Below are 16,515 nucleotides of genomic sequence, written 5' to 3' on the forward strand. Positions count from 1 at the left end.
TCCATAGAGGACAACTGAACATTTCTTTGTATGACACAGTAATGTGTTATTTTTATATATGTGTCTGTCTGCATGTACCATCTCTCCAGGCACTAATGAGACTGTGTGCTCCTGTTTGTGTATATACATGAGAGCTTAATAAAAATGGGAGCATAAATGTTGCTTGTGAGGGTGTATGCACTGGTGGGATTCAAATATGTGAGCAACCAGTTCTCTGTGTGGATGCCACTTCTGGAAGTCCATTCTGGGCCTGGGCAACAAAACATTAGCTATCAGTTCTGCCGAAGTGATGCAAATCAGCTGAATCCCACAACTGGTTGTATGTGAGTCTGGGGAAGGGGGAGGGGAAATAATAGTACTAATTATACAAAAATGAGAACTGCATATGTAGGCTGGTTGTAAAAAAATCTCTCTGAAATTCTGTACTGCTATAGCTGTCTTTTATTTGGTTGGATATTAAGGTCCATATTTCAAGATATATAACATCATCATATAAAAATAAGTACATATAATTAGTACATTTAGATTTATAGCCTGAATGTGGAGGCAAGGTCCTCTTTTTCTTCTTCTTCTTCTTCTTCTTCTTCTTCTTCTTCTTCTTCTTCTTCTTCTTCTTCTTCTTCTTCTTCTTCTTCTTCTTCTTCTTCTTCTTCTTCTTCTTCTTCTTCTTCTTCTTCTTCTTCTTCTTCTTCTTTTTTGCTGGCTTCAAATCCAGCAACCCCTTTACTGCTGATCCAGTTTCTAGAGATCATTGTGTGCTGGGCAAAAGATCTGAAGAAGAAATGTATACTCATTCAGCCAAAATGACAGCTTTTTCCATACAGGCTAAGATCTTGCAAGCTCAGCTGAATATTGATGGCTTTAGTGTGAGGATCTCGTAATTGAAACAGACTGTTTTACCTTCTGGACATCTTAATTCATGGGTGTCAAACTTGCCATGTCACGTGACATTTTGCAACATATTGCGACTCTTTTTGCATTGCCAGCAGTGGGGTGGGCACGGCTTCGGTATAATGAAACTGGCCTGCGGGCTGGCAGTTTGACACCCCTGTCTTAATTCATTTTAAAACAATTGCCAGATTTCTGCACAATGGAATAACTGGAACAGTTGTTAGGATGAATATAACTGAAACACCATGGCGTGGAAGATGTACTTTAGACTTTGCTTGAGTAAAACACTATTCTGTAATTCCTTAGAGCCATCCACTATTTTTAAGGATTCGATATGAGTCTACAAAAAAGCTGCCACTCTTTTACAAAGTGTATTTTCCTTTTTTCAGGCTTGTGGGAAAGTCCAGTAAAGGGCAAGGTGCTCAAAATATTAGCAGAGAAGTAATCAGTTGATGCAAGAGCTGAAACATTTCTTCTGAAGCTTTTCAAAGCCTGCCTAGCCCTCAGCTGGATTTTCCCCTATGGGGCAATCTCTTAAGCAGATCTTTCCATGGAAAGCGATTTCTGTCTGAGTATGTGGGATCTCATCATAAACCTGCAGTGGAGAGAAGAGGTCTTTTTCATGAATGAATCTGCTAGGCAATAAAAGGCATTTTGCAGTGCCAATCATAATTATGTACAATTATGCACAGTTTCTATCTATCTTCTGAGTGTGTTAGAACTCTTCTGCCACATCTGATTTTACTGTTGTTTCACCACTCTGCCGTCCCAGTCCATCTAATACAAATCACTGCCCCCTGGAGCCACTTAGATGACTTGCACAGATAAAAAATAATAAGGGGTCATAAAACAAGAAAATAACAGATGAGCTGGATGCACACAATGCTTGGAAGATCAAGTTGAGTCAGCTGAAATCTGAGCTGTACTTTAAGCGGAGAGAAATTGACTAAAATACAAATACAGGGAAGTGGTTGTAGTTCTTTCTTGATGTTTAATGTGTTGAAATTGTATTTTAACATGCCTTAATTTCCTTCTTTTGAATTGGTCTCTCCACATCTCATCCTTAGTGAAGCGTGGAAGCCAGCATATTAATGTAATTAATTTAATTATGGGACTTATATGCCGCCCTATCTCCTCATCTTTCCTACATCGGATGAGGAGAGCACATCTCTCTTCTTCTGTCCTGGCCACTTTTTACAGAGGTACGACTGAGAATATTTTAACAAACTACATCGCTGACTTGTTTGGTGGCAGCAGTGCCTCAGATAGAAAGTCCGTACAGAGATTGGTAAGGACAGCCAAGAAGATCATAAGAAGCTCTCTCCTTGTATTCAGGATTCTGTTTATAAGCACTATGTGCTTCAGGCTCAAAGCTTTATTAGAGACCCCACACACCCACTTTACGGTCTGTTTCTGTTGCTCCCCTCTGAGAGGAGGTTTTGAAGTATTTCTAGCAGGACCACCCAATTCTGTAATAGCTTTGTTCCCTAAGCCATCCATCTGGTAAACTTACAAGTTCATTTTTCTTTCCATGCACATCTATACATAATCCAAACTAGACTGCTGTTTCTCTGTGTCATATAATATATGTGGGTATATGCATAATTCTGTCTTTGTTTATTGATTGATTGATTTTTGTAATATTTATGTAGTGTACATTGAAGGTGGTGACCCTTTGAGAGCCGTATGCGACGAAATTTCATTTTCATGTATGCCGATTAGTGTACATTCACAGTGACAATAAAGTTATTATTCGATAGTGAGATCAGCAGTATTCAAACCCATGGAGCAAGCTTAAACTTCGCAGATATTGAAAGCAAAAGGACTTTATTTTGATTTAAATATTTAGCAGTCAGTCATGTCTTTCTTGCTGTATTGATAGATAGATAGATAGATAGATAGATAGATAGATAGATAGATAGATAGATAGATAGATAGATAGATAGATAGATAGATAGATAGATAGATAGATGATAGATAGATAGATAGATAGATAGATAGATCTTCCTGTTCTGTAGTGATAATGAAACTGTGATTTAACAGTGGTTTATTATAGCTTTCCTAAGCTCACTGCCAGTCAGTGGACTTGTAAAAATATATTGGTGGCTGAAATTGGTTCACTGAAGCATACAAGGATAGGCAGCAATGTGAGTATTAAATTTCAGAAAACTCACACTTTAATCCATATAATCTGTGCTATATGAGATTGTGATTACTCATAATCAGCAAAAAAATATTATTAGTAGTAAAATAATTCAGGGGCTAGAGAGATACTCAATTCTGAATCCATTTTGGGGGTACAAAATGTAGATAAATGTCTTTGAAAAAGAAAGGGATGTGAAAGCATAAACAAATGCAACTATATCCCTATTATTATTTGCTGGGGGGGGGGGGAAACCCTAAGGTATTGTTCTCTTTAAGGCAAAAATATGGGAGGGGATGGAATTTAATTGGAATATTCCTGCATTTTCATAACGTTTATTTAAGAATCTGTGATTATAAAAACTTGACAAACACTCCTCTAGGGTTAGAATGAAAGCAAAAATACTGCAGCCATTATGAAAATTGCATGGGTGTGTTGATGTCAGTTACTAAGAGTTAAATCTTGACTGACAGTGACGTTACAGTTTTATCTAAATTCATTGTACAATCATATAAGACAGTTGAAGTGATGATATCTCTCTTCCAAGAATAGTTTAGCTCTGAGAAAGTAGTGAATTAATCTATGAACTCGTAAACTGGGTTCAATCTAAAAGAATATCATGTAAAATGGGCCGTTTCTTAGACTCAGGACCAGGTATACACTTTTTCTTTTTTAATTTTAGTATTGTTCAGGTTTTTCTGTTTGCAGTAAATGATTCAAAACTGTCTCTATGCCAATCAGATTTCACTTTCCTTTTTAAGCAGAATGGACTTTGTGTCTTCTACACATCTTCCAGCTTTGCTCCAGAGTTTTGGAGGATCATCCATAGTAGATCTGAGGAACTCACACAGAATGAGAAGGAGAATGGAGAAAGGAAAGTCCTGTGGTACTAGCATTATCTCAGGGTATGGTCAGTCTATGGTTTAAGGCTTAAGTGAGACCAGGACTATATGTCTTTAATGTAGCCCATTCTGTATCTGTTCATTTATGTAATATTACTTAATAATTGGAAACTGAACTGTATGCATAAAACCAGACCTGCAATGCTCTGGTTTTCTCCATCAGGATTTTAATGCAATCAGAGTACCAAACAGTGAGCTCTACAAGTTTTTAAACTACTTAAACAATAATAAAACTATATGCAGAAAAATCTGCACAGTAAAATGTGATTGTCATTGAGCAGAGCAAATGGAGTTATCTGTGTTTAGGAATGGCACAGTATATCTATTAAAATCATGAACATTTAAAACCTGGCACCAAAGTTAAGTTTCCATACCCAATTCATTGTTAAATCCTCCTCACTCTATCCCAGAGCTTTGGGGGGGGGGGTAGGGGAAGTTATGTAACAGAGGTGTTAGATGGCTAAAGATAGGGGCATCCATCACTGGACATGCTACCACATTCTGGACTGGTTGTGGTTTCCAGATGGTCTTTAAGAGCAGCCTCATGTAGAACACACTGCAGTAAGTCAAAAATGAAGTGACCAAAGCATGAGTGACCATGAACAAGGCCTCCCAGTCCAGGCAAGGTGCAAGTGGCACATTATAGGAATCTATCCAAGGATGCCCCAGCCATGGATGCCACCTTCTTCTTGGGGAGTCTAGAAGGATTCCCAAATGGTGCACCAGTTCAGTCCAGGGAGCACCACACAGTGCAGAGTCAGAGATGAAATATCATCTTGGCTGGGTTGGGGTGTAAGCAAAAACCCAGAACCTCTCTGGCTTTCCAGGACTGATCCATAGCCAGTTCCATCCCATCTTGACCCTTACAGCAGAGGACCCCAACCTTTTGGGCACCAGGGATCGGTTACGTGGAGACAGGTTTTTCTGTGGACCGGAGGGGGCATGGTTTTGTGTGCTGCCTGCATCCTGTGATGGGGCTTTGCTTGTTCGTGGGCCAGTTGCTGGCATGCCGTGGCCCGGTACTGGTCCATGGACTGGGGATTGGGGACCCCTGCCTTACAGCATCCAGGCCATTGACCAGCACCACCACAGCATCACCACTTATGTAACTGTGTGTCATCAGCATACTGATGAAACTGCATTCCATACAAACAGGCAATCTCCCTCATATAGATATTTTAAAAGAAAGGGAAAGGTTCTATCCCTAAGTGCCCCGTATTGCAGGACCCAAGGGTTTAGCATCTTCTTCCCCCACTAACCCTGACTAGAATCGGCTGCAGAGGAAGGAAGAAACTTTTCATAATATAGTGCCTCCCACTCCCAACTTCCAAAGCTGGTCCTGAAGCATAACATGGCTGATGATATCAAAAGCCATTGAGAGGTCCAGGAGGACCAGAATGGTTGCCCCAAACCCATCCTGAGCTCTCCAAAGGTCATTGGCAAGTGCAACTAATGCCCCAGACTGAACCCAGACTGAAAAGGGTCCAGGTAATTCACTTCATCTTGGGCTCTTTGTAGCTATGCACCAACCACCCAATATGAGTAATTTATTCCTCTACTGAACTGCTCTTTCTATGTTCCTCTCATATTTAGTTAGTACCCATTAAGTCCAGTAGTAGTATAACTCTCAGTTTAACATATTGGGGAATACAAATGGAAGGATGACTTCCTTTTCCTATTTATGGCTTCCTACAAACCTGTTTATTGACCACCAATAGAATGAAATATATAGAATACGGTCTAGCAAGGCTTTCCCTAAGTATTTTTAAGCCCAACCAAAGTACTCCTTTGTTCTAGGTTGAGAAAGTATTTATAAACCCAGCATGTCTTCAAAGAATGAAAAGTGTTTAATATTGATCATGACTGTTGATGTGAAGTGCAAAACTGAGAAGGTAGCTAAACTTAATTGGTCTTCTGCACTGGTGCATAAAGAGGAGCAGGGATGGCAATGTCCAGCCTGCCTGTGTGACATCCACTACCACGTGACCCTCTTTCACTCCTCATCAGCAATTTATTAACGTTTGGTTCATTTGTTTTTTTGTTTAAGGCAGATATCTTTCTAATATTCAGGAGCATATTGTAAACCAGCTAATGGCTTCTTAATTTTTTTTAAACCTAATGTTATGCAGTTTATAGTCTGAAATCCATGCTTCATCCAATTATTCTCCCATAGTATAGATATTTTTTACAAAAAAGTCATATAACAACACTGTTTGAAAATCTTGCTTTTTGACGGCTGTAAATATGACTAATATGGTGTACTCTGATTTGTGTTTTGAATGAACCAATTTAGGAATGAGGAGGTATCTTGGATATGTGATTCGGCAGTTAGAAAGGCTCCTGCAGACTCTGAAGAATCTCTGTTTTGCATGACAGCTAATCATGCTCTTCATGAATTAATTCGCTTAGAGGACAACAAGCATAAACCTCAGTTTTTGAGTGCTATTCTAAGTTTTTGATTTGTAAGCAAGTTGGAGATCTCAGTCAGTAACAACATTAATTCAGTTTCATCAGCAATCTCGGTAAGTGTGTTAACCAGGAATACAAAAGCAACATTATATTATAAATAGAATTATAATGTTACTTGTGTTACACTGTTGAAAATCTACATAAAGTTTTGATAATAAAAGTATAATCCATACACCATCCTTTACATTTGCTTTTGACAAGTAAACTCTATAAGGTTTCTCAAGCTTAAAAAAAAGGTGTGAAGGTTTGTGTAAATATAAATGTTTAGCTTTACAACTTACATTTTGGTATTCCCCAAATCTAACAGATAAAGCAGTTCAGATTCTGCTCGTATCACCCCTGCTACTTTTAAAACTGAACACCAGAGAATGTTCTACAATCTTCTACAAATACCCCAATGATGTCTTCCAGTTCACGGTCATAGATGCATTTTCATCATTCCTGCATGTTTAGAAGAATTTGCTAGAGTTTTAATATACCTATAGAATATAACCCCCAAAATAAAATCTACTTTTATGTGTACTCAATAATTCCATTTTCTTTAGGAAAACACAAAACAAGTATGCCTATTTGGAAACACACATCCCCCTCGTATCCAAGGTACACAGGGAAGGAAAGAGGGTGTTTTGTTTTGTTTTTAGCAAATGGGTGAATGTTCAAAGCTGGACTCTTCTCAATTTTAAGAGCAACTTCTCCTCTTTTCAGCTGTGTCACACTCTGTATTATCATTGTCATCAAAGGGGGTGTGTATAAAAACCTGAAAAACCAAACAGACCTGTCTGGAAAGTGTTCCATATATCGGAGGACTGCAGGTGGCCCTTCTCGCAGTTTACACCTCACTGAGCCGGAAAACCTCTTGGCTTTGAAGATTACTTTCGGATCTAACCTTTCCTTGAGAAGAAAACAACTGCTCCCAGCTGCACGTAAGCTTCATTTACTTCTTCGTAAGGGCTCTTAAGGAAAGTCCCCTGCTCCCAATGCTGAATGATGTATGTTGTGGAAGTAAATTGGCACGGTTTTGTATTAGTCCTTAGTATTGCCCTCTCTCTTGGGAAAAACACAGCCTGCAAATGTGAGTGTGACATTCAATCTAATGTTCAGAGAATTGTAATTAATGTCCACTTTCTGGCAATTAGGTTCCACAGAATATAGTGAGGTTTTTCTACCAAAAAAAAAACCCCTGAGCTCCTTTAGACTATAATCATTCTCTTGACATTGGTTCCCAAAGCTGTTTGTTACTGGATTTGGTTTTTGGTTTTTGTTCTTTGTACTTCTCAAAAATCAGTAAGATAAAGAATGTCATCAATGCCAAAACTGCAAAATAATCCTCTATTCTCATTATTGATTCTAGTAATATTTTTTTTAAAAAATGGTCATATGAAGAAAAGCTTCTGGGGCTTAAGGCATGTTGTGTAATACTATTGATTTGTTTTCTTTTTACTGGATTGTTTTTAACCCAGTTTATGGAGATTTGAGATGTATACTGCTCAGAATTGTTTATGACTGGAGTGATATATAACCCTAGTAAAATTTTAAAAAACTGAAATTAGAAATACATATATCCATATGGGCACTTTTTAGAACTAATATAACAGTTATCAGATTAGTGTGCTTAGGAAATTGCTGTATAATATGTGTGATACTTCTGGGGCCTCTAGTGGCTGTTGCTATGAAACAAATCTTACTTAAAAATCTTTAAATCTTTCTTACAAAAAATGTTGCCACCTACTAAATTGGAAGACATTTTATTAGCCAAGTTAATAGAAATAATCATTTGGTAATTAAATATAAATACATATCCTTTCTGATAAATGTAATGGGCTATATTTAAAAGATATGACTGAGTTATTAAAATCAGTAAGACAGGGCAATACTGTGACTGAATTATGTACAGTTAACATCTGTTAATTCCACAGTCATTTTTTCCAGTATATAATAATCTATTAATTATTATACCCCTCTTTCAAAATTCTAATTTCTTTTGTAACTCTTTCCAAATTAGTTTTTAAAATTCTTCTAAAGAAAATCTCACAAAAGAAAAAAAAGTCATCGGATAGATATAGACATAGATATAGCTACAGAGAATATGACTTCTTTGCATATATATTAACTCTGTATGTATGTAAGTAATACGTTTCACTTCTGATCTGATTCACTTTCCTCTTTCAGAGTGGTTTTCCAAGCAATGAATTTAAATAAATACTAAGTGTAAGGCAAAAACAAATTGTAAGAAAATATGCTTCTTTAGTTCACAGTCAGTGAACCAATTTTATCCCTTTTACATTGAATATATAGTTGTCATCATTAACTTTTTTCAACAACTATCTTTTTAGAAAGTATTGGGGGGTCAAGAGAGAAAATCTGTATTCCTTTGCTTAGCTTGGCCTTGCAAATATTTCCAGTTTTGACTGGTTGTGGATCATGATAAGAATAATTAATTTGTTGTGCATCTTTCTCACAGTAATTTTAATTTCCCCGCTTCTTCTGGCACCAAAAACAGTTCAGAAACAATTTAGTGGGAGTAACTATATATCATAAATATATATACAGTTGCTTCTTTTTTGTTCAAATGTCTTGCTACCTATTATCTTTTTTGGTCATATTTGAGGTATTATTTACAAAATATTAGGGTTTTGATGTTCACAAAAGGGTGAAGCATAAAGATATTTCACTATAATAACACAGATTATTATTGTCAATTAGTATTCTTTTTAAAATTATAGTTTCAGTCACAAAAACTTTGTGATGCTGTTCCATTTTTGTGTTTTAAAAAGAAAAAAAATAATAGTTTGTATTAAGTTTCTTCTTATTTGCAAGAAAACTGACTGAAATCAATAGGTTTTTACATTAGTCAAACTTAGTCCATGATTATCTGATTTTGACGTAGAGAAAGGTTGTGATCCAACAAAACAAATGTGGGTATCAGCAAGTTTTCTGCTTTTATTAAAACTAATTTCTTTTTTGGTTTATCAAAAAATTATCTATAAATGAAAATTATATCGCTAATGTGTTTTTAAATTTTCTTCTCCCCACCTTCTTTATTAACATGTAATAGAAACATAATTAGAGATTCAGGTTTAACTTCATCTTAGCCACATACATAACACACAGGTGTGTATCATTTAATTTATTTGTTAAACTTATTAGAAGCAATTTCTTCCCTATGTTTTATGTGTTGATTTCTACTCATGCAATAGAGTAGATGGTATTCATCTATGGAAGTTCTCCTTCTCTGGAGATTTTTTGAAAGAAAATGGACAGATATATTTCATGGATAGCTCATTTTCCTGCACATTAAAGAGGTTGAGACTAGATGCTCTTTGGTCCCTCCCAAATCTAAAATTTTATGATTCTATTGTTCTCTAATGTGGCCAGTTAATTCCACAAATTGGTTCTGGGATGTTCCCCAGCTATTCAGTACAAACTGGATAAAAGCTTGTGGTCAACCACAGGGAAGGACTAATTATCATGGGGTGATGCTTTAGATACATTACTATGGGCTATCCATATATTCAATTAAACCTAGGAATTCAGTAGATCAGAATATCATTGACTTTTTGATTACTCAGACCACTTCAGTTCTACAGATCACTTAATTAAACGCTTACTTAAACTAAGAAGCAATTTGGTTTAGTGGTTAAGGTACCAGGCTAGAAAGCGGGAAACTATAAGTTCTAGTCCTGCCTTAGTCGTCAAAGCCAGCTGGGCTTGATTGCCTCTCTCTTGGGATTGTTATTGTGGGGAAAATAGGGGGAAGAAGGTGAGTTGAATATATTCACTGCCTTCAGTTATTTGTAAAAATAATAAAGGTGGGATTTAAATAAATAAATAATTTAACCACAGTGTTACTAACAGTAACTAAATTGATGAGGATGATGAGGATAATGATAAAATACATATTGTCACACACAATTTGGTAGTGAAAATTCCATTCTGATGGACTGCAAAGCTTTAAAACATATAGTAAGTATTAGTATTAGCAACAGCAAACAATTTGTGAAAAAGGAAAGAAAATGGTGTCACCTTTGTCCTATTCAGCCAGGAGTTATTAGCTAGATTTTATGGATTCATTTTGGTTCACCCCGTTTTCTGCAAAAGGTGTTTTTTAAAGCCATCTTAATTTCTTGAACACAGAGATTTGTTAATCCTTTAATTACAACAAAATGCCAACTCTACAGAGAATAGCATTATAATTTACATCATTGGTGAGCATTTTGTGCTAAGCAGGACTTGATAAAGTCTCCTTGTAAAGACACTCAGATTCTTTCAGATAGTTGGAAGGTAACAATTATGATTATTAAATTGAGGTTTTTAATTAAATATTAATCTGAGAGACAAAAATCTCCACAAAGCAAATTTAGCATTTCATCTTAGATAGGAAACCATTTGGAGAAATATCAGAGCAGAGAATGTAGCCATCTTGAGGAAGAATACCTCCAGGAGAAAACAGTTCCCTCTTTGGTTGCCATCAATCAAATTTTGGATTGTTTCTATAGTGCCATCAACACTCCACTGCAGGTTGATCCAAGCAACAAAAAGAGCTGACAAATATCTAGTCCAATCTTATTAAGAATGGGTCATTGCATGACTTCTTTGTTCAATGCTACTCACAATATAATTGTTAAATGTAAAAAATATATATTTGGGAGTTTCTGTTTCTGCCACTATTGTTATGATGATATTCATTATGTGTGATATTAAAGCAAATAATTAAAGGTGAGCAAGTGATATGAATAATCATATAATATTTTAGGATGATGCTGGACTCTGTTAGCCATAATACCTTCCTGCCAAACACAGTAATGTGTGAATCCTTGACATCGTGGTCAGACGTATTTGGAATAATGGATGAACAGTACTCACTTTTTGATCATCAAACAGGTGGGTAAACATCTCATAGTTTTACTTAACAATTAATAAAAATTGTAATAAAATAAAAGCCTTCACCTTGTGATACTCTCAGAAAGGTGTTTCCAGATTCTTTACAGAATGAGTTTCTTGCTTCCTAAGCATTTTTTGTTTATCTGTCACTTTTACAATTCCATTGCCATTTATGTATATAAGACAATCTCATAGTGTACTAAAATGTTTTTAGGCCTATTCAGGAATAAAGAACTCTTTTGGATATGCTTTTCAATTTCTATGACTTCAATGCTTCTTCTAAGGATGGGGAAGAAATCTATTTAGTTGCCTAACTCCCCGCTCTGTGGAAGAAAAAGAGATCTATGTAAAAAAAAGTTAATCTGATTACCTATAAGTCATTAAAATAGTTAAGTCATGGGCTCTTGGGTGCAGGAATGACGACACGAGGCTGAGTACAGGATAAATCATACTTTATTCTTGCTGGAAATGTACTGAAACTTGGGCTGCAACCAGCCACAATATATAGTCTAGCCCCTAGGCGGCAGCCAATGGGTTTGAACCCCACTTTTGCCGCCTGGGACTAGCCAATTGCAGGACCGGAGACAGCCAGTCTGGGTTGCTGCTCCAGCAACGCACGTGGTGTATCACCACAAGCCCAGTACATAATACCCCTCCCCTCTTACTGTAGATCGAACTATGACAACCGTGATTAGTCTTGACAGTTGTCAAGACTTGTTAATCAACTCACATACAACTGTAGTGATAATAATAAAAATAATAAAATCACTGTGGCTACAATGAGATTAAACAACGTCTAATGAACAGGTTTCCATTGCAGAAAAGAGCAGTTTCACAATGCACTAATTTCTGTAGTTAGAGGTAACAAGTTTTACAACAATATTCATCACTTTATTTTACAATGTAATCTGTGCGGTACGCAGGAGGCTTGTGTGGCCTAGAGGAACATCTTGGAGTTCCCATCACTTTGTGGTCTACCAGCTTACCCAGTGGGCTGGGTAGACCCATGTCCCTTTGTGCTCCAGTGTCAAGGGGATTCAAAACGCTCTGTCCCACTCCAGAGTCAGTCTGTTCAGCAGAGTAGGCACAGCGGTTGCTGAAATTTGGTTGGCTCGCTTCACCAGGGGGTCCATGTTGCACTTCTGTGCTACCTGGTTCTTCTTCAAAATCCATCTCCTCTGAGAAGGAAAAACCCTGGTGGTCCAAGTGAGGGCTGGCTTGGCTGCAAGTTTGAGGACCTTGGGAGGGACTTATGATGCAATCCTCATTTAGTGGCCATTCTGGAAACCTTTTCCTGAGTTGATTGATGTGTCTTCTGACAACTCGCCCTCCCTCCAACCCCTCTTCATAAGATAGGGGTCCAGATGCCTTGGTTATTTGACCAGGAACCCATAAATTGACCATAGTTCCTGGCCCAAACCCAATTGCCCATGTGCAGCCCCCTCAGAGGTTTTGGTCAAGAGGCTTCTGCTGCCACTCTGTCTGGATGCAACCTGTCCAGTTTAGTAATCAATCGCCTCCCCCAACATAGTTCAGCAGGACTTTTACCTGTAGCAGTGCAGGGCGTAGAATGCTGGCAGAGTAAAAAATCTGCCAATCTGCGATGCCAGTCACCTATGACAATGCGCTTGAGTGCCTCCTTTGTTGTCCTCACCATGCGTTCGGCTTGTCCATTAGAAGATGGATGAAATGGTGCAGACGTTGCATGTCTGATGAGATTAGCTCTAAGAAAAACCTGAAATTCAGCAGCGGTGAATTGGGCCCCATTATCAGAAACTAAGACATCAGGCAACCCATGTGTTGCAAAGAGTTTCTCAGCACCTGGATGGTCCTAGCAGTAGTCATGTTAGGAACTGGAATTACTTCTAGCCATTTTGAGTGGCTATCCACTACTATCAGGAAAAGCTGCCCCTGAAAAGGCCCAGCATAGTCTATGTGAATCCTAGACCAGGGAGTGTGTGTTTCCTCCCACCTGTGAACTGGGGCTTGAGGCATTTCAGGCCTAGATTGCTGGCATGTATAACAACCATGGACTTGACCCTCGATGGCCTTATCAAGGCCAGGCCACCAAAGGTAGCTTCTAGCTATGGCTTTCATTCTGACAATGCCTGGATGTCCTTCATGTAAGGAGTGTAAGACCCTGTCTCTTAGGGAAGTGGGAATTATGACTCTGTTCCCCCATAAAATGCACCCTTTATGTGCAGACAACTCATGCCTCCTGACAAAATAACTTTGAAATTCAGAGCCTGGGCTTTTTTCCAACCAGCCTATGTATACCCACGACAACACTCTACTCAGTATTTTATCTGTGGCAGTTTCAGCAGCAATATCCCCTGCATGGAGGGGAAATTCAGGTATGTCCTGTATGGACAGTAGTCTAGCAGCAGGAGCTGGATCTGGATCCATTAGTGGCAGTGGTAGTCTACTGAGGCCATCAGCATGGCCCATTTCCTTTCCTGGTTTATGAATTAATTTGAAATTGTATGCAGACAAAAAAAATAGACCATCTCAACATTCTTGGAGATAGTATGTGGGGGGGGGGTTGTTTGTCTGTTGTGAACAGTCCCAACAGAGGTTTGTGGTCAGTGTAGACAGTGAAATCATGAAATTTTTTAACTCCAGCAACTATGGCCAGGGCCTCTTTGTCAATCTGGGCATAGCTGCGCTCAGCAGAGGACAAGGTCCTTGAGTAAAATGCAATAGGGACCTGTTTCCCATTTCTCTCTTTGTGGCTTAAGACTGCTCCCACCCCATAGGGAGATGCATCACATGCAAGACATATAGGTTTAGACTCTTTGTAGTGAGTTACAGTGGACTTTTCTGACAATAGTGCTTTTAAGTCCTGGAAACTTTTTTCATGTAAGTTAGTCCATTTCCATGGAGCTTTCTTATCTAGAAGCCTGTGGAGGGGCTCTGCTATTGCTGCCTTATGAGGTAGAAATGTGTGATAGAAGTTTAGGAGGCCCAAGAATGCTTGTAGCTCTCCTTTTGATTTGGGCCTAGGAGCCATTTTAATGGCCTTCACTTTAGAATCAGCAGGGTGAATGTCGTTAGCATCAATTCAGAAACCCAGGAATTCTGTTGAAGAAACCCCAATACTACACTTGTTCTTTTTTAATTTGAGGCCTGCTTCGCGAAGCCTCTGCAAAACAGCCCTGAACCTTCTGGTCAACACTTCTGGGGATTCCCCAGCAATAAGAACGTCATCAAAATAAGGGCAGACGCCCTGGATACCCTTTAGTGTACATTCCATAATCCCTTGGAAAATACCCGGTGCAACACTGACTCCAAACTGTAAGCGTTTGACTTTGAATGCCCCTCTGTGAGTCACGATCATTTGAGCCGTGGCTGTGGCCTCGTCAACTGGCAATTGCTGATAGACCTGTGCTAAATCAAGTTTAGCAAAAATGGTTCCCCCTTGCAAAGAGGCTAAAATATGGTTGACCACTGGAACCGGATAAGCATGCTGCTTGAGGGCCTTATTCAATGGGCATTTATAATCAGCACAAATGCGAATTTCCCCGTTGGCCTTAAGTGGAGTGACAATAGGAATTTCCCACTCCCCACCATCAACAGGCTGTAACACACCCTGTTCTACAAGCTTATCAATTTTGCAGTCAATTTTATGTTTTAAGGCAAAGGGGACCCTGCGAGGTTCAACCCTGATTGGGAAAACGTTGGGATCTAACTTGAAAGAAATTGGTGGGCCTGTGTATGTCCCTAGGGTTGAATCAAAACCATCTACATATTCCTCACACACTGACATGAGGTCTGCCGTTTGTGTCCGGTTTATGCCAGTAATCTGAATACCTAAGGCATCAAACCAATCAAGTCCAATGAGACTTGTTCTCTGGCCCTCTACTACTGTTACATCCAGGTGCCCAAAAAATCTTTAAAATTTACCAATACGGTGGCTTCACCCTTAACTTTAACGTGAGCATTTTGAAAATCCATTAAAATTATATCTGAGGGTCTTAGTTTGGCCCAATTGTTACTGCGCCTACACACAAAGTTGTATGTGTCTTGCGAAATGATTGAGATGGCAGAGCCAGAATACAACTCCATCTTACATGGAACTCCTTGTAGCTCTACTAAGAGCTTAAGTTTAGGCTTGAGGGGGCGTCGAGCCCCGGTGCAGCAAACACTTCTCCAGCTTCTGAAGAATCCCACATTAACTGGATCCTGGGCCCCAGTACCTCTCCTAGTCGGTTCCTCCAAGTGGTGTTTGGGTGGCTGGTCTCTCTGGCGGGCTCTACAAACCACCGCAATGTGGCCAGTTCTTCCATAAGCTCTACACTTGGCCGAACGAAATCTGCAGTTGGCACGAATATGGTTGCCTCCGCACCCCTTACATCTCGGTAAGAGAACTGCCTTGTAACCGTCCTCTCGCTGGTGGCTGTTGCGGTGTTGCGTGTTGGGTTGCCTTTGGAGTTTGTTGTTTTCGGGTTCTTCGTCTTCTGACGATTCTCTGACGCATTTGGTGACCTCAAGATGGACCGATTCTTCAGCTTTTGAAGGTTTGGTGGGCTGAACTGTCTGCACTGTGCCCCCAGCGGCTTCGTTGGCCATCACATCATCCTGTGCCTTGGAAAACATTAAATTGGGTCTAGCAAACAGTCCCTGCTGAAGGGTTCTGTCCCGAAGGCCACAGACGAGCCGGTCTCTTAGTCGTTCTTCTAAGTTTGAGAACTTGCAAAGGCGTGCAGCCTTTCTAAGGCCTGCAATGAACTCCGAAGCTGTCTCCCAGGGTAGCTGCACTCTTTGGTCAAATTTGAATCTCCACGCCATCTCCGACATCTTGGGCTGGAAGTGCCCAGTTAGCTTCTTCTTAAGGTCTGCGTATGAGACTGCTTCGATGGGTGTCTGCCAAATCGAAGGTTGCTGGGCCACACACGCAAAGCAACGTTGCGGCCTTCAGACCTTCCTCCGCGATCTGATTTACTCTCAGATAGTTCTCTACTTGTGAAAGGTAAGATGGCCATTCTTCCGGATGCTTCACGTCAAATTCTCTTAGTTTGCCGACCTTCGGCATTCTTCCTTCAAATTCCTGCGATCTTCGGATCCTGCTTCTAGGCTCAGGGAATGCGTCCACTGAGTGCGCGGCCGCTAGTGTGGCTTGCTAGCTGGCCTAGAGGGGGGGGAAATGCCTCTTCCCTCCGGCATGTGCTGCCGACCCCTCATTGACGTCAGCTCTTAATCGGCGAAGCAGGATCCCATCCTCGTCACCAC

The 16,515-nt window shown here is 39.4% G+C and overlaps 1 protein-coding gene across 8 annotated transcripts in view; it reads left to right on the forward strand.

Annotated features, from left to right (window-relative positions):
* Positions 1-7,186: 7,186 nt before the first annotated feature.
* ELF5 (E74 like ETS transcription factor 5) overlaps positions 7,187-16,515 on the forward strand; it is a 55,266-nt gene continuing 45,937 nt past the window's right edge. For 2 of the 8 annotated variants that reach the window (XM_081341880.1, XM_081341885.1), the window contains exons 1-2: positions 7,187-7,328; positions 11,159-11,286. In XM_081341880.1, coding sequence (XP_081198006.1) covers positions 11,160-11,286 — 127 coding nt within the window. In that variant the 5' untranslated portion in view covers positions 7,187-7,328; position 11,159. Of the gene's footprint in view, positions 7,329-7,414; positions 7,478-9,460; positions 9,517-11,158; positions 11,287-16,515 lie in introns of those variants that run through there. The other 6 variants (XM_081341879.1, XM_081341883.1, XM_081341882.1 and 3 more) reach the window with 6 other exon arrangements.

This window comes from Vipera berus (assembly GCF_964194415.1).
Source record: "Vipera berus genome assembly, chromosome: 1".
Lineage (NCBI taxonomy): Eukaryota > Metazoa > Chordata > Lepidosauria > Squamata > Viperidae > Vipera > Vipera berus.